The sequence below is a fragment of the Harpia harpyja genome, chromosome 14 (genome assembly GCF_026419915.1).
Source record: "Harpia harpyja isolate bHarHar1 chromosome 14, bHarHar1 primary haplotype, whole genome shotgun sequence".
Taxonomy (NCBI): Eukaryota; Metazoa; Chordata; class Aves; order Accipitriformes; family Accipitridae; genus Harpia; species Harpia harpyja.
The window spans coordinates 30,144,622-30,163,203 of NC_068953.1; the positions used below are offsets into that span (position 1 = coordinate 30,144,622).

The 18,582-nt window shown below is 35.3% G+C and overlaps 1 protein-coding gene across 5 annotated transcripts in view; it reads left to right on the forward strand.

Moving 5' to 3' along the window:
- Positions 1 to 18,582, forward strand: part of UNC13C (unc-13 homolog C) — a 203,899-nt gene that overhangs the window by 72,792 nt on the left and 112,525 nt on the right. For all 5 annotated transcript variants that reach the window (XR_008238255.1, XM_052807837.1, XM_052807834.1 and 2 more), the window contains exons 8-10: positions 1,271 to 1,498; positions 6,183 to 6,324; positions 16,554 to 16,723. Coding sequence is in view for 4 of the 5 variants with exons in the window: in XM_052807837.1 (XP_052663797.1) it covers positions 1,271 to 1,498; positions 6,183 to 6,324; positions 16,554 to 16,723 (540 nt within the window). In the remaining variant the exon portion in view is untranslated. The remainder of the gene's footprint in view (positions 1 to 1,270; positions 1,499 to 6,182; positions 6,325 to 16,553; positions 16,724 to 18,582) is intronic.

Genomic DNA, 18,582 nt, shown 5'->3' on the forward strand with positions numbered 1-18,582 from the left:
TTCATAAGTTTCTCTATCCCCATCTCACTCTTTCCAGAACCTCCTTTGTGTCTACTAGACACAGTATTCCTTGCAGAAATTCCCTGGGTGGTTCCAGAGTTAGAATTCTTGGCAAAGCATTCACTTCATTCAGCTGCAACCTGAGTATAATGTCCTGTCTACTCTTCGGGAGACAGGGCATAGAAGAGTGGCTTACATAGCCATCAGAAGATTCCACTGTTAACATCGAGCTTTATGAAGTACTCCTTTGTTCATGCATGATGTTTAAAGAAGGGCTAGAGTGCACTACTGATCTGGAGTGAGGATGTCAAGTCAGTGTTACAGAAGTGTTTGACAGTTAGGGTAATCTTAAACTAATTTAAATGCTTAAATCCAGTGAATGCTTACTTTCAGTAAATTCTGAATGCTTTGTTAAATGGATTTATGTGATAATTAACTTTTTTTTAATGAACACTCTTCCAGGAAGCAATGAAAAACTTCCCATGAGTGCAGGCAGCATCAGCAAATACTGAGATGTATCTGGAAGCAGTCAAAAAAACACCTGAAGCTGCTATGCTTATTTGTTTCTACTGTTCATTGGATTTCCACTGTGGGAGAGCATAGCAGGAGTCTAGATTAATGTCCTTACTGTCAAACTAAAAATTCTCTGAAAAATGTGGTGGAAACATTACCTGGTTTAAATACTGTTTCTATTAATTTGGGGGGCGGGCAGGGGGGGAATGTCCTAATCAACCAAGTATGGTTTCTTGTATCATCTTCCTCCAAAAGGAGAGAGAGAAAGGAATGAAAATATTATATCATGCTGACTTAGAAAAAAATGTAAGAAATTATTTCAAGGATTATTCACATATGTGTTATGGAAGTTTAGCTAGTAACAGAGGCAAAGGAGAGAGCAGACAGACCCAGATACTGCACACTTCTACACAGCTTTCTGGCAGAATCAGTATGCCTAATTATATTAGAAATGTTACTCACATGTTCAGATATTTTCACAGTACTGATCAGTACCGAATAGTAATGATTCAATAAATATTTCTAGGCATAACACATACCTGACTGAAGTTGAATATTAACCTGTCATGTTAACCTAAATCAATTGGTAATTTTAGGTATCACAAAGAATAAATATAAGAGGCTTGATATTATCCAGATAAAACACATATCTCCTTTGAGTACTGCAGTACCAAGAATTGGCTGGAGACTCTAGAGGAGAAAAAGAACTGAGATAGTAACTTTTTAATAAAAGTATTGACCTTTTCTCTCATTTCAGGAGCTGCTGAGAAAAGTTCCAAACATGGTGCAGAAGATAAAACACAGAATATTATTAGTGCTATGAAGGAAAGAATGAAGATTAGAGAGAAAAATAGACCAGAAGTGTTTGAAGTGATCCAGGAAATGTTTAATATTTCCAGAGAAGATTTTGTGCAATACACAAAAGCAGCAAAACAAAGTGTTTTGGATGGAACATCCAAATGGTCGGCAAAAATAACCATCACAGGTAAATTTTCTTCTGAACTGTTTGGTCTAAGAGCTCCTTCTTTCCTAGTCCCCTGGTTCGGGAATAAGATTTATTATAATTTAGAGCTGGAACTGTGTGTTTGGTTGCGTATTTGGTGTATCTATAAATGGTTGAATTTATAGCATCCTAACTGGAATAGTTTAAAGTTACAGCTCTTGGCAAAACTACTTTGTATTCCACTGCTCTAGGAAGGAAGATAAGTAAATGGTCTTGTTGCGTCTCCTCTAACTCCTACCAGTATCTCCTGCACTACTGCTGAATTTTTTGCCACCAACTACAAGAGTTAAAGTTCACAATTGCATTTCTGGGGTTTTAATGACTATAATGCTAACACTGCAGCTTGCAATTCCAGCCCCCATTGGTTTGAAACTCATCATCCATTCTTGTTGCTTGACTAAGGGTGTGTTCCAGTTTACTGCTGCTGAGCCAGGGAAACCTGCACACCAGGAACACTGCACACCAGACACATACTCAAGATTGCTTTCAACTGTATTAGCCTGGTTGCTCGTAGAGATTTGCAGGTCCTCTGACTTTGATATTTCAGTCTTGGAATTAAAACCTCACTACAGAAAATCTAAATAAAAGCTCAGCTGACTACACAGGTCAACCTGACTTCATGTGATATTGGATTAGAGACAAATAGAGATTAAACTAAAAGGCCAAAGAATCGAAAGGCAGTGATGTGAAACACTAAAGGACTCTGGTTAGATTTCACATCTAAATTAGCCTCAATTGTGTTTTAATGTCATGAAAAATAATAAGCCCTCTTCTGATATTAAAAGTAAATTAAATATTTTCTCTTTCTCCAGTGTTTGCATTATTCCTGTTATGGGGGATAAGGATATAAACTTTAGGAACTTATTTTTAGCTTTTACTAGTCAGTTTTGCTAAAAATGAGTAAAACAAAAGCTATATTTTTTAAATAAACAATAGTGTGTACTTAAGTAAGACACATTTTTCTCACTTGCAGCAACTTGCATAAAAGCTATGTTTAAGTCAGTTCTTGGTGCCTGATGTTTCACACCTGTACATATGGTAATTTTCCTAATGTATTTTACAAGATATTTTCCATATATCCTCTGTAAGATCAAACACATGCACACTGTTAAAAAAATACAGGAGTTTCCTTTACTATTTTTTTCTTTATGAAACAAGTGACTAGGATGCCCTGAGCAGATAGATGGCATTATTTTAGCAAGTTACTCAATAAATGTGCAAATATTTTCAGGCGCTCTATCTTTTGGGTAAACATCACTTTACTAGTGTTGGTACAAAACTCACTTTTATTGCTGAATGGCTTAGTTCTTCTCTTCTAGAAGTAAAACTCATACTGACTTGAGTTGTGCAGAATCATGACCTAATAAATGAATCACAGAATAATTTAGGAAGTGATGTTGGAAGGGATTTCTGCAGTATATTCAAACCTTCTGCTAAAAGCAGAGCTAACTTCAAAGTTAGATTAGCTTGCTCAGGGCTTTGTCCAGACTAGATTTGAAACTCTCCAAGGATGGAGATTCCACATTCTCTCTGGGAAACCTGTCCTACTTACTGGACAAGCTGTTTCAGTTATTAACCACTCATATTGTAAAACTGTTTTCCTTATATCCAGCTGGGATTTCTATTGCTGCAGCTTGTAGCTACTACATCTTACTATTTCACTGTGTGCCTTTGAGAAGAGTCCAGCTTCACAGAATCATAGGATAGTTTGGGTTGAAAGGGACCTTTAAAGTTCATCTAGTCCAACCCCCTGCAGTGAACAGAGACATCCTCAACTAGATGGGCTTGTCTGGGAGCTTATGGTCTCTGTGATATGCTCTTTATGTAGTTGACGACTGCAGCTTGATTTCCTCTTAGCCTTCCTCTTCTCCAGGATAAGCAAACCCATTCCTTTCTCATATGTCATGTGCCCCAATCCCCTAACCAAGTTGGCAACCGTCTGTTGGACTTTCTCCAGTTTGTCAGTCTTTTACTGGGGACCTTGAAAGTGCAGAAACAATATTGCATCTGGGTGTGGCCTCACAGGTGTCAAATAGATGCAAGTAAACACTTCCTTCAATTTGCTGACTATACCCTGAAGAGAGAATGCAAGATTCTCTCTTCATGAGAGAATTTCCCACACCAAGTGAAGAAACTTAGAGGCAAACCTAAGCTAATTGTTGGATCTTAGAGAAATATGGAAAGAGAATCCAGACTTCCTGAGGAGCAAAATATTAATAATCTGCAGAGGGAATAGTGGTAGTCTTTCCCTGCTGGTGTTTTAGAGATGTGTATTTCCATGTAAATAGCTTAGTATATGTTGTGTCCCAAGTTAGAGAAGACTGCTAATTCCTTCCCTGACCGGCATCATGTTCTACCCATCATTAAAAAAACAAACAAACAAAAAAAACCCCCTAAAAAATCAGAGTTTTGTTCTGCATTTACCCTTTACCCCAAAATTCCTAAGCCAGGTTACAAGGTATTTGCTGCAGTCAAACTTGATGGCCACTGTGAAGTCTTTCTTCTTTACAGTCCTTAGAATACTTGGAAGTGACCAAGAATATCCTCTGTACTGCACAGAGGTCTGCTGGTTACCTCATGGCAAAGTGTTAAAAGAGTTGTCGAACTTTGTCAGTTGGTTTGGACTGCTTAAAACTGAGTACGAAAATAAACTGGACTTAGACCCAGATCTTCAAATCACTGTATCACAAAGTGTTAAAACAATATTTTCAAAAATAATGAAGCATATTCAATCACATTGCTCTTGCAAAAAGTATTATTGTTAGTATTTTTTTTGTAATAGCCAAAAGGTTTTCTGTGACATTAATAAAATTTAAAATTTTAAAATATTGATTATTTCACCTTTATCTCATCTTTTTTTAATTTCTGGGTTTGTGTATGTTTTATAATGTACATAATGTATTAGTGCAGTGGTACATGTATATAATTTGTAAATAAATGAATATATTTGGGTTGCATGCTCAAAAAATTTTACTATAATAGTCTTAGATTCCATGGCAATTTTTTTATATATCAAGGAAAGGTCATTGAGAGATGGAATTGCCATTTTCAGTGTTGGCATTCAGGAGGTGAAGGAGAAAAGCATTTGTCAAGTGGACCACAAATTAATTACTCTGTGAGAGTTGGTGGGTGTGGTGTTAGTTATTCATGGCTCTGTAGTCCAAACTAAAGCCCAATCACATTTGGGGCAGTACACAAACTGTACCTGGAGCTGAAGAATAGCAGTATGTGCCAGAAGAAATCTAGGGAAAATCTGAGATTGAGAGTCAGATGGATTAGGAAAAAGGGAGGCCATTCTGAAGGTTGTGGGACAGTGCATGAAACTCAGAGTAGTTGAATTTTAGGACTGCCACCAAGCCCTGGGGACATGGAGAGGTATGTCAGGGAAAATATTTAACTCATGTTCTTACTTTTAATTCTACCTCTAAAGGATACTCAGGCTGCCTTGTATTCAGGCCAGTATAATAGTTAACAAATCTGGAAGACATTTTCTAAGCTGGCACTTAATTCTCCTGCATAAATAGGACAGGAATACTTCCTTGCCTCCTAAAAATTTCCCTTTGGATTTACGGTGAATGGGGAAGACAAAATATGTTCTATTTCATTCGTAAGAGTTAGTCTTTTCAGTAATAAGATGTGTGAAAAAGTGACAGAAACTTACTTTTTTCACTGAAGTCGGCAGATATGACTGAACCCACACTGGGAGCTGATCTGCTGAGTAAGAAAGTGCCATTTCTCTGTAACTGGTTTTCTGAGCACACTGAGGGAGCTTCATTATCCAAAATGATTGACATTAGAGAATGTTAACTGAATGTTACCACTGAGATGGTTTAAATAATGTGTGCAAAATAATAAAACAAACTCTGCTGATGCTAGGATCCATGGCAAGTGTTTTAGCTGCAGCTCTCTGGGTTTGGTAGGCTGCTATTTGACAGTTCTGCTTTCTCCTGAGATTTCCACTTTTATGAATTATGATGGAAAATCAAATTGTGTGTATTTATATTTAGCACAAAATGCATATACATTAACTATACACCCACATTAACTGTCAGAAAGGCTGACAAATACATAAACAGTTAATGATAATTGGTCAGAACTGTCACCCTGCCTGTGATAGAATAGGAAGTATTCTGAAAATCCTCATGGTTCATCTCTCACATGAGGAAAACAAATGACAAAGTCATAACCATTCCCCTCATGTTTAGTTTCATAATCCACAGTGCAGATTTCTCAAAATTGGGGGGGTTATTTTGGAAATTTTAGTTTTGATCTTTGGAGACATTTTAGAAATATTTATTTGGGAAGGGGGAACGGAAATTTTAGGGAATAATTAACTTGCCATGCTGATTAAACTAAAGTTCAAGAAGAGTATCTGAATGATGCATGGCAAGAAAAGTATTTGCTTTGTGCTTTGTAGTGAATCTTTAAATTTATTACTCTATTAAACCATACTTGTAAAGTTTATACAGTCCAGAAGGGTAGTTAGACGAGCCTTGTCTATCTCCAGAGTAACAGACACTGGGGAAATTCATCCAGAAATCTTTGCTTCAGGAGCCCTCAGTTTGAGGGCTTTGTTTCCCGTTGTCTGTTTTATTTCTGGCAATGATTTATTTCCTGGCAATGAAGGCTATGAGGGCTAAAGCACATTTCTCTCCTTTTGCTACAGTTCTTTGTGCTCAGGGCTTACAGGCTAAGGACAAAACTGGCTCAAGTGACCCATATGTTACTGTGCAAGTTGGCAAAACCAAGCGGAGAACAAAGACTATTTTTGGAAACTTGAATCCAGTATGGGATGAAAAATTCTATTTGTAAGTATAGAAGATACTGTTGTTTCTTCCTTTTTTAATTTACATTTAGGTAATATAATGCTACGAAGTGAAATAATTACTTAATTTGAAAATATTTGTTGCCTATACTATGCATACTCATAGCATTAATAAATTAGCAAGTTCTGAATGGAGAGAGAATAGAAGTTTATTGTGACTTTATCATATAGTAATCATATAGCTCATAATTATGTCTTTGGGGGGATCTATTGGTGGTGTCTATTTGTCCTAATTTTTTAGGGAACTTAAGTAACAGTTTTCAGACTTTGACCTATCATACCAAATGTTGGCATTATAAATGCTTTCCTGTGTCTCAGATGCTGACCTTGCAAGTTAAATGTGTTTTTATTCAACATTATGATTCTCCTAGGTGAAACTAGGGAATTTGATAGTAATTGGTATGTATGCTTCAGACTCTGAGCTGGGCTGTTGGTAATATCTGTCCTTTCCAAGACTGAGTGTTGTCCAGAAGTCTGATGTGGGGAGTATGGTATGATCCTCCTGTCTCATTTCTTTGGCCACAGCCTCTGAACTGAATATGGTAGTTTCTTGTCAGCATCTCACAGAAGTTCAACCCTGACCACAAAGTAGATGTTTCAGTCTGTAATATTTTGACTAAGGTTTGAATGTGATTTTATGCCAGTTCTAGTTCTGGCAATGTTCCTAGAACTTCTTTCAGAAAGACATGTTACAGTGCAGGAAATTCCAAGTCACAGGTACTATATTCTTCCTTTCCTGAAAATACTGCCTTAGGGTACAACACATTCCTGACTGAGAATGTGACCAATCTGATAATAGTACCAATTTGCTCAGTGTTATTCCACTACATGTAGCAAAAGTATTTCAGCATTTATTCTTTTCTCAGCTTGATTACTATGTGCTGCAATATATGATGTGCACTTAACTACTATTGTTAAAGTCAATTAAGAATTCTGAAAGGCTAATATAAACCCTAGATTTTCTTTGGAAAATTTTAAGTGAAAGAGAACTGTTTACTTAGGCAGATTTTTTAGATTGTTCAGAAAAGTTTCAGTCTACCCTGAAAGCACCTACCACAGTATTATCACATGAAGTTAGTAGGTATTTCGTGGAAGCTGTGTCAAAATACTAGTATAGTAAATTATGAAAAGAAAAAATTATTATAATAAAAAAGGATATACAATTTCAGTGTTTGTTAAATACAACAGTTTTATTTGCATTTTTACTGAGAATATATGCAAACTGTTGACATATAATAGTCTAACCTTTGGTACTACGTTATAAGTCTAATATGTTTATGCCTAATAGTGCTATTCAAAACTGGATGTTAATTTGATACAACTTGATGAAACCCTGTATCAGTGATGATAAAAATGATGTTTCATTTTTTTAAGCAACCCTGAATTTATGAAGCAACAGCAGAACAGCTCAGGATCATGCAGACTGCCCAGTCAAGATTCAGAATCTCTAGTTAGTCGCCATGTGCAACAGAATTTCAAAATAAGCACTCACCACAATGTAAAATAATCATCTTCAGGCTATAACACTGTTTAGCTTCTGCTTACCTTCCTTTCCTCCTATAAGGAAGATATCAGTTGTCATTATTTCTATCTACCTAAACCATTGAAACGATTTCTGTTAGGCTCAAGCATTTGAAATAGAGCTCTGTTTTCTTCAAGAAGGTGCCATGTCATAACACGAGAGGTTACCTTCTTATCATGTAGCACAACAGCTATTTTCTCTTCCCTGTTTTTTGACTAAAAACTGCTACCTTATTGTTGAGGAGGTTATCATTTCGCTAGTGAGTTTGAAAGAGGTATGACCAAAGATGCCACTTTTATTTGTCTGAAAAAGGTACTAGGTAATCCAATTATATTAAATAATATATGCCTATTCCTTTCACAGATTCAAATGCCAGTACTAGTAATGAATAGTTAATTAAGAGAAAACACACACTCAGAAACTTTTCACAGGCTTCCCCTATACAGACTATGTTTTCTTTTCAAGTTATTTGTGTTATTCCAGTAACAGTTGAAGTGTCACACCTCATTGAATGACTGTGAGTAACCAAAGGTAGGAGATTAATTGCTTTCTTGCACTTAGTTGTATGAGTTGCATAGTGTCAAAAGTTGGATGAGCAATTAATCAAATTTGGTATGAAGTTTTAAATGTATTTTCTCAAAGATGTGAGCAGTGCTACCATAAAATCTCTGGAAACTTGAAAATATTATTATTTTTTTTTCACACAGCACTAAGTATTACTGTCATCTGCTGCTCTAGCAATAACATCAATAAAAAAACCCCAAACCCTACTACAGCATAAATCTCTTGAGTAACTGCTTTGAACTGAATACATTTTCAATCATTTTTATAGCACTTGTACTTTCTAAAATAAAGTTATCTCCATGACTTATTTAATGCATTGGATTTCAATTCAAAATGTATGAGAATTTCTAAAGTGTATTAAATAAACTATAAATGTTTAACCACAAGATTAAATCTAAAGTTGATCAATATAACTATTTCATTGACTCAGGAATTTTCATTTAAATTAGGCTCTACTAGTGATATTTGATAGCCCTATTTAAAATCAAATACTAATTGTCATCATCACTCCTAAATGATAAATTGCAGAAATAAAATATATCTAAAAATTCTACAGTCGTATATTTACTCATAATACCAAAATACTTGCTTAACTCTCCCCATCTGTTCCAAAACAAGGACTTGGAAAAAACATTGGCTCCCCACTGTGCATTTGCTGTGTCATAGCGGATAGAGTGAGGGCAGTGTTCTAGTTTGCAGAATGACACATAACCTTAATATGATTGTATGGTAAGCAGAGAGTGAATGTTTCTAACAAAACGTAATGTAACCCTCTCCTAAATGACCATGGGACACTGGCATAGATTTTAACATGGGAACTCATAAACCATAACTAAAGTAGAACTTACATACAGCTGCATGCATCTCAGTAAAAAAAAACAAGACTATCAGAGGAAGAATTACGTCTTTCCTTGAAATGTATATTTTTTGTACACAAGGTAAGTAAATAGGCCAGCAGATGTTCCTTTAATGAATGTAATATAGGTGGTAAGGGCTTTGATCCTTTCTATTGGCATTATTGGAAAGGAGATAACAGAGGAGGTTTTATTTTTTCAATAAAACATCAGTGTCAGGAGAGGTTTTTTTCAATGCCAGAGCAAAGGAAGAGTCTTGCAGCTGTCACCTTTCTTCTTCTGGTTGAGTGTGGCACCTGATATAGGAAAAGGGACTGCATTTTTATTTTTTAGTTATGAGGAAGAGATATTTTGGCTGTACAGTTTTCAGCTTGTCTGTACAAAGATCTATACACTAATAAAAGTCTTCTCCACTCTCATTGTCTTTTTGACTATTTTCAACAGTTGATTGCTGAAATAATGGACATCTGCTTTTTCTGGCAGTGTTGTCTAGCGAGCACATATCTCCAAATTGCCTTGCAGATTTTGCAGGTATCATGTTTCCTCTGACCAGTCATTAACACCTCAGATACAGTTGTATAATACAGAAGTCTTCCATATAACAGGATGATTATTTTACATTACTTATTCTTTCTATTTTGGCTGTCACTAGGCCACCACATGACTGATAAATAGCTTCATTGAGTGTCTATTACTCCTTTCAGTGCATGAAAACATTTGATCTAATTGATTTAAATTAGACCCATGAGAAGGGTTTTTTTGAAGACTGTGATTACTACCTGGCCAATATAATGATCATCACTAAGCTGCTAGAATTTGTCTGATTTCTGACATTCTTGATGATTTCCTGGTGATATACTGAAAATACCAATGCAGACATAAAATCCAATAGAGAGAAAATTTACAATTGCTAGCAGGAAAAAAAAATACCTGTTTGTTCAAACAAACTGGAATGTTGCTGAGAATTCTTACTGCTATATATTTTAGCAGAGAATACTGGGGAAAAGTATCCTCTAGCACCAGACAACATTGATGTAGATTAGAGACCATGATAGCTAAAGTCTATGTGTTGGTCAGAGAAGCTGTTCAACTGCTTCGTATTTTGGATATTTCAATCAAGAGTTTCTGATGAAGTGAGAATTTCTGGCAGCTATTTGAGGCATCCAGCTGTGGATGTTCTTTCCTTAGAATTACTTTAAAAAGCAGCACTCACACAGTTTGTTTATACTGCAAAGAAATGATTTGTGGATACATTTAAAGCAATACTTACTATAAGCAGCCATATATAGGAAATAAATACAACAAGAGGACCTTACCAAAGTCCTCCCTACTGTCATTTTATACATTCTTGATCAACTGAACTGGCCTGTAAAAAGTATAATCTTCACTGTACCTGAAGATAACAGGATTGGTTAACTGTTTAAATGGTGTTCCAGTTTCCAGTGATATCTAAACACAGTCTTGTAAGAATTGTTGAAACAGCTTAAGGATTGTTTCATAAGCAAGAGTATGTAACAGAGAATTATATTACAGAAAACCAACTGGGTAATAGAAACCTGCAAATTAGTTTATTGGATTTATCTATTCTAAAAATTCTTCAATAAGTAGCCAAGTCTCTGAGAGACATCCAACTAATTAAAATCACTGTATTTCACAGCCTCAGCCCAAACAAAGAGACCGGAACACCTCTAAGAACCAATTCAAATGATAAATTGTTTGTTCAGCAATAATGTTTTTCAGTTTCACAGCACAGCATGTTTGGACTGAGTCTGTTTTTTCAAACTGCTGTCAGTCCAGGTTGATTTTATACAACTCTCTTTTTGTTATGACAGAGTAAACTAATGCAAGAAAAGGCATAATTAGTCTCATTCTACTTTATCAGAAAGCATGGCCTGTGACCACATTGTTAGGACTGTCCATACTAGAGAATACACAAGTAGTGGAGGTAAGGATGTCTTTAAACACATCCTTTCTCCTGCAAAGAGGAAAGGAATAACCTTTTTTCCATGCTTTCTGTGTTATAGTAGAACAAGACCTAATACGCACAAATTCCATTTAGAGAGGCTTAAATCAGACTTCAGAAAAAGTTTGCCAACAGTGAGGCTAGTGAAGTACTGGAATAGATAGATTTCCTGAGGACTATGGAACTATCTCTGAACACTTAAGAACAGAGTGGACAGGCTTCTTATAGCAATGCCATGGTTTTATCTGGTTCTCGCTTGCAGTAATGGTGATAATAATAAACATGAGGGTAATAGTAGTAATAAATGGCTTCCTGAACTTCATTTTACTACTATCTTCCATGACTGTGTGGTTTCTGTATACTTTTAGAACAAAATCTCTGTTATCACCTTCCATTCCCCACCTAGACCATATGACATCCAAGATATTTTAGTGTAAGGGAATAAAATTGAATAAGAATTTAGCAAGGTTCAACTCTTGGATTGTTTTATGTGCATTTCCTGCTATACAAAATGTATTCCTTATGCTTTTTGTAAGGGGGTTTACAAAAAGCAATGATCTCTCTTTTGCTATGTTTTTTTTTCTAATCTGTGCAATGTTTTGAGCTACTTTTTCACATACATAGTTCATGCCGCCACGTGGCACCTTGATTTTTATCTGTTTTCCAGTTAAATCAGTGTTGACTCACTGAACGAATACAGCACTTGAGAGAACAAAATATTGTCTTCCAAAATCTATTCCTTTAGTTTGTGGAGGACATCTAAGGTATATGTAATGGTCTACAACTAAAGCAATATCCATCTGAAACAATTATATGAATAATAAATGTATTTATGGTTAGTATCGCAAAGAGGTATGTATCATGTTTTCTTTACATGCCTTAATGAGGGTATGTCCAAAAAGAATTTGGGTACTTTTGTAACAGACTAAACAGAAATAGAAGCTACCAGAGAAAGAAACTGAAAACAAAATACAGCAAAAAACAAAGGTTGTGTACTTCAATTACAGCAGACCACAGTGATTCTGCAGCAAGTGCTCTTACATAGGAAGGCTGGCAGTCTTCAGCTGAAGTAGCCTGTTGAAAATAAACAAAAAGATCTTCAGGTTTGTCCATCAACAACCAGAATGACTCCTCTGGAACTTTGGCAAGTCATGTTGGCTCTGGATTTGACATTTCTGGAAAGTTATGTAGGTGAATATTATTTGGATCTTGGAAATCCTCATTGGAGAGCAGAGAGATTGTTTACCGAAGAAACTTATCTCACACTTGGCTATTTTTTTTTTATAAACACTGTTGGAAATAAAAATGCCTGCTAGTGCTTCAGGAGGAAAAAAAAGCTAAATACATTTGGAAAAGGAGGAATGGGCGCTACGGGAGAGAAGTGAGGAAGATACTTGTAGAGTGATTTAATCTGTGTGCAAATCATTATCCCAGTTGTAAAATTGCAGTAAAAATAGTATAATGCTTCCCTTTTTTACATTTCTTTGTTCTGTCACTTTTGAGGATGTTTTTTAAAAAGAACCTGGTCATTATCTGTGGTATTGAAAAGTTTCCTATTAGAGTACAAGTTCTTCAGAGATTTTCAACCACTAGCTGTCTACTCCTGAACTAGTTCGCTGAGTGCTGAGGGAATACAAGACCAGTTCTAAACAGATTTGTCTATTTTATTATGACAGGAAAGATTTTTCTCCACTTTGGAGCTCTGATTAAACGTAGTGTATGTTTGATTTTTAGACTACTCATTTGTGAAACAGTTGGTTAAAAGTTGATTTAGAAAAAAAAATGGTAAGCTACAAAATGTGCAAAACTGGAAGCGAGCAGGCAAAGGTGTTGCAAAGGCTTGTCAGTCAAGTTCATTTTCTACATTGCAGAGGTAGTCTAATTTGTCTGTGGATTGCTTACAGAATTTCACCAAAATACTGTATTTTACTGGAAAAATTATTTTCTTTAAGTTATAGAAATAACACTTCTTTAGGGGGAAAAAAAAAACCCCTCTCCACCTAGACTAACTATTCAGACTATGCAAATTTGTTAGTGGATGTAAGAGATTTTATTGAAGACTACAAGGGAAGAATGCTGTTATGATGAATGTATTTCATTTTCACAGAATGGGAAATTAGTCTCCATTCATTCTTTACCAGCTTCTTCACTGATTTGCATTTATTTCTTTACTGAAAGTAGCATAGTATCAATCAGTTGTTATTTTAACACTGGGTACAGATCTCTTAGATGAGGTGTACAATCAGGTCATGCCAGTGCACCTAATATTAAATTTACATTGGGCTACTATAGTAAAGATAGTTTATCATTACATTTTTTATTACTCTAACCATTAGAATAAGCAGGAGTGCTGTGAGGATTATTTCATGTCTGTGCGGCGTTCTGTAAATGCAGAAGTAATGTAGCATCACCAGGTTGTTGATAAATTATTAAAACTATCTCTTCTATCTAGCATCTCTGAATATACTGCAGCTTTTCCAGCTTTCAGAAACGTCAATATCTTCATTCTCTGTGTTAAAGCACAATTCACTTCTCACCTTCCTGTATGACACCTTAGCGAACGCTTTTACTGAGCATATAAAGTGGGGTGGCTAGAAGAGGAACACTGAAAAAAGCGTATGTTGTCTTTGCCTTGAGTTCCTTGGGCTGATTTTCCTGGACAGAGTAAGCAGAAGTAGGAATCTTACCTAATGCTTTTTGCAAAGCCACAGAGCTTCTGCACAGATATTACCAGTGACTAAAGCAGAATGTGCACCTCATTATATAGTCCTGTTTCTGAGAGGCTGGGCAGGTAAGTGGAATCATGCAGAGACAGTTCTGTAGCTTTTAATAGTAAATCTCCTTGCAGTCTCACTACCACAGGGCAGGCCAGTAGAAATACGTGTTCATCCACCCTTCAGTTATTACATCACAAATCTGTGCTAGGTTGGGGGTCTTGCACAGGAATGTTACAAACATGTAGCAGAGCTGACTCAGTGCTATACATGAAGATGAATGTGTGAGTAAACCCATTGGTTGTGATAGGTCTCACCATGTTTCACTAACCTAAGATTAAAGGAGAAAAAATTGTGGGAGAGACAAATGAGGATATCAAGGAAAAGTGCTGTCATCCTGACCATCTGAATAAATATTCCTTAATCAGCTAAGCGTACATCAGAGGGAAATTGGTGCTGTCTTAGGAGAATAAAAATATGTATTTGTACTGAAGTACCATTTAATGACTTTTTGTATGTAGCATCTCCCTGAGAAGCAAAGCAGGAACAACATTTCTACTAATAGCATGAATATGATGATGATGATCACGTAAATGCCTCACCAGAGATGGATCTCCCTATGCCACTGTAGAAATCCCCTGTTTAATATTTCTATTGGGCACATAGCTAAATGCAATTCAGGATTTTAGTAATGTCAAGCAATAATTCAGGGCTACATTTTAGGAAAATTAAATGGTTTCTGGGTTTAGCCTAGTTCCTTAAGGCAAAGATATTTATTTGATCCATCTGTGTCTTCCTGTATTTTATATGTCCTTGCCAACAGCTTTTGAATTTTATGGTCAGTCAGAGAAATTTCACAGATTTCCTAGTACCACATCCAGCATGTTCTATGAAAATAGGTGGTCAGACAGAGATGAGACCTTAACAGTGTCCTTAGTATGAGCTCACCCCATAATAGACACCACAGAGTCCATATGAAGGGGTAATTTATGAAAATCCCAATTGTGGGAGAAGAGTCAATAGGTGATCGCAGTTTGTTAGATGTCAGGGAAGCCAGTCATAAGACAAAAGGAAACTAGGCTTCATTAGTTTTGCTAATCACAGAACAATGTGGTTTTTAATTACCAGAGATATCTGCAATGTTAAAATTTGGAATACAGGCAGACACAAGCATTTCTGTGATACTGAATGATGTCACAGTGAGGCAGAGTAAAAGCTGTGCATACCATTTTTACTGACTGATTGGCCTTGACAGCAATAATACCATTTAAAGCACTTTAGACTTCCAAAGCCCATAACCACCACTAATTAATTCTTAGAACACCCCTGAGGGGTGCCAGTTGGGAGATAAGTTATAGTATTATTGGTTTAAGGCTAGAAACGCTGAGACAGATCACTGAGCGATGATAGTGCTTGGAATAGAATTCAAGAACTCTTAATCTAGTGTCAAACTAACACCTTGCTGAAGATGAAAATTTGCTGCTACACTTTAAAGTTATATTTATAAATAACCAAAGATTTGTAATATTTAAAATATTTTTATAGTATTACTGAATGGATATTAAAAAACCCTGTTAGTACAGATGCATCAGTATGACAGGGCTTATAACTGATGCTAGGTCTGTACTAGCCATTAAATGTCATCAGAAAGTTTTCAGTACCACAGACTTCTGCAGTCAATGTTAGGACATTCCAATGAAGTCATGAAAAGCCAACACCGACCAATAGTAAACAGTCCTCATTGTGGCTTATAGGAATAAGCAGCAGTAGAGTTTCTTTTCCATTTCTGTGCAAATATATGCAGGATGGAGCTGAGAGTAAAAATTTTTATCCACTGGGAACTCTGCAGATTGCAAGTGAAGCCACCTCACTCTTTCATACATCCAGTAGTTTCTCAAATCCACTCAGCTCATGAGGGATTAGTAAGCCACTTAAATTTGCAAGGAATTTTTTGGTATATGGCAGTCCGTCCCTACTCCTTCTGCTTACCAGGGAATGGAGGTCTTGGAAAAAAGTAATATATCTTTTAAAGAAAGCAGCTGCTTATTTCCCTAGGTTTTTCTAATTGCCTGTCTTTTCTTGCTGTGATGTTTCTGCATACTTGTTGGGTTTTTTTCAAAAACTTCTTGCCACATACTGGAAATATTCTTTAAGATTTTCTTACATTTTGTATTATAACATTCTAGGCTACTATTTTTGTGGTCTACTGTATGTACTGCATAGTATTCCTAAATGAATAAACCCGATCTAACTGTACCTTTCCTAAGATATTTGCTAAATAATATCATCAAGAAGTACATATTGTAATTAATAATTTTAATGAGGAGTTCATGACATTCCTAAATACAATCCATATGTATATATAACTCAGTCAAGTTAATCTCTTTATTTTCTCTTATATAGAGTAATTGTAGTTTTGTCCCTGGCAATGTGGTATGGCCTTTTATTCCACAGAATGTTGCAGGTTGGTTGTATTCTGTCAATTTATGCAGTTAAGCAAGTGTACGGAAATCGAGGACAATGGATTAGACAGCAGTACGAATGTATGTAGCTTACGTATCACTCACATTTTTTATTTTATTATTATTTCTACAGTGAATGCCATAACTCTACAGATAGAATAAAAGTGAGAGTATGGGATGAAGATGATGACATCAAATCTAGAGTAAAACAACATTTCAAAAAGGAATCAGATGACTTCCTCGGGCAAACAATCATTGAAGTAAGAACACTGAGTGGAGAGATGGATGTATGGTATAATTTAGGTATGATTCCTACTGATTTTTTAGAACAAATTTAGGTAGAATCTCAGTATCTGTAGATTTGAGACTTCAAAATATATAGCTTTGGTACCAATACACAACTTTTAAAAGCTTAAATATTACAGGTTGATTTGAAAATGAAAGATACTTTCTTCAATTTGATCCAGAGTTATGAAAATTACAGAGAGCAGACTAATCGCAACAATATCAAATATTTCATTTTAATGCAAAATTAAAAATATGTAAGAAAACCCAATATTTCAGACTAGTCCATTCACAGTAGCATTCTGTGGGAAATATGTCTACAAAGATACATAGAAAAATCTAGCAAATATTTTGCTTGTTGTCCATATTCATTTTATCGCATATTTTAAAAAAATCATTTATGTACCATTCTGGGCCTAATCATCTTTGATTTTCACTGTGTTTACAGCTGTGTTTCTTCATGAAACTTGCTTGCTTGAGTTTTCTGTTCTGTACATGTCAAACGTTTACATGCAGAATCATAAACTGAAGACGGCCTGCTGAAGCTCAAAATGCTCTCTGTTGTCCTTAATGACTGCACTTTTTTGTCTGGACAGGTCTTAAGTATCATTCTTTAAATAGAAATAAATCAATGAAAGTGTGTCTCAGAATATATTTCCTTTATCTAAATCTTCTAAATCTATAACTCTTCTTTAATTCTAAAAATATCTTTGGGTGCACTAGATGTTCTGGAGTAGCCCTTTAAAAATTAATCTCCTATATTTGATAATAAAATGTGATAGTAACATTTTACCTAGGTTGCCTGCTCTGTGAAAACTTCAGGTGAATTATGTGACATAATTTTCTGAAATTGTAGAGCATTTGTTTCCTAATCAACACTCCTTGTTTCCCTGCCTAGTGTTTCATTTCCTAATGATATATATAGGTGTGTCAGGGAACTATTTGATTATTTATTGACAATGAAAAGAAACCCTTGCTTTATTTCCTATTTATAATGAGATTTTTTAAAGCTAAGATAATTGGGTCATTATGAATTCTGAATTTTATTCCTGCAAAAGTTTCAGTGACTTAAACTGATACAAATACTGATGTAAATTATTATGAAATGGATTTTAAAAGCAAATCTTGCTGAACTGCTTTGACTGGAAACAGTTTAATAATAACGTTGAAAATCTATATGCTCTGCAAAAGGAAGACTCTAGAATGAAAACCTTTCAGTCAGCATCTAAGAAGAAATATTGGTAAATGGCTCATGATAATTCTAATATTCTGAAAAGAATTGCATATTTTATTCTGATGCATACACACATTGACACAACTGCAGTATGTCACATCATACAGAGGAAAGAGGAGTGAAATACTCAAACAGAACAATTGGATTTGTGGAATGCCAAATCTTATTAATTGTACTGTTCATCACCATTCATATCATTACACTTTGTGAAAGAATCATAAAAATTGTAATACCTGTTGACTCAGTTATACCACTACAGTGGATTGGAAAAGTGAAAATTGGAGTCAAAGAAGATCAGTAACCTCCACAATGAGTGACAGCAACTGAATGGGCTAGTACTGATAGTGTAAATAAAGTTCTTCATATCATTTCTTCTTTAAGATTCAGCTTAGCTTTGTAATTGAGTTCTGCTAAGAACATTTTGTGTTTCTCAGACATAGTAGTTCAGGTTGTTGCTAAATTCTTCATAACTAAAGAAAAATATCAATAGCGAAAATAATAATAATTAGTACAGATACCAGATAGAAAATGGAAATAATTTCAATATAAAAGGGAAGAGTGTTAAATAAAGCACTGTGCAGCATGGTTTGAATTTGGCAGATAAAATAAGAAAGATTCTTTTTACTTCGTAGTTTGATATTCT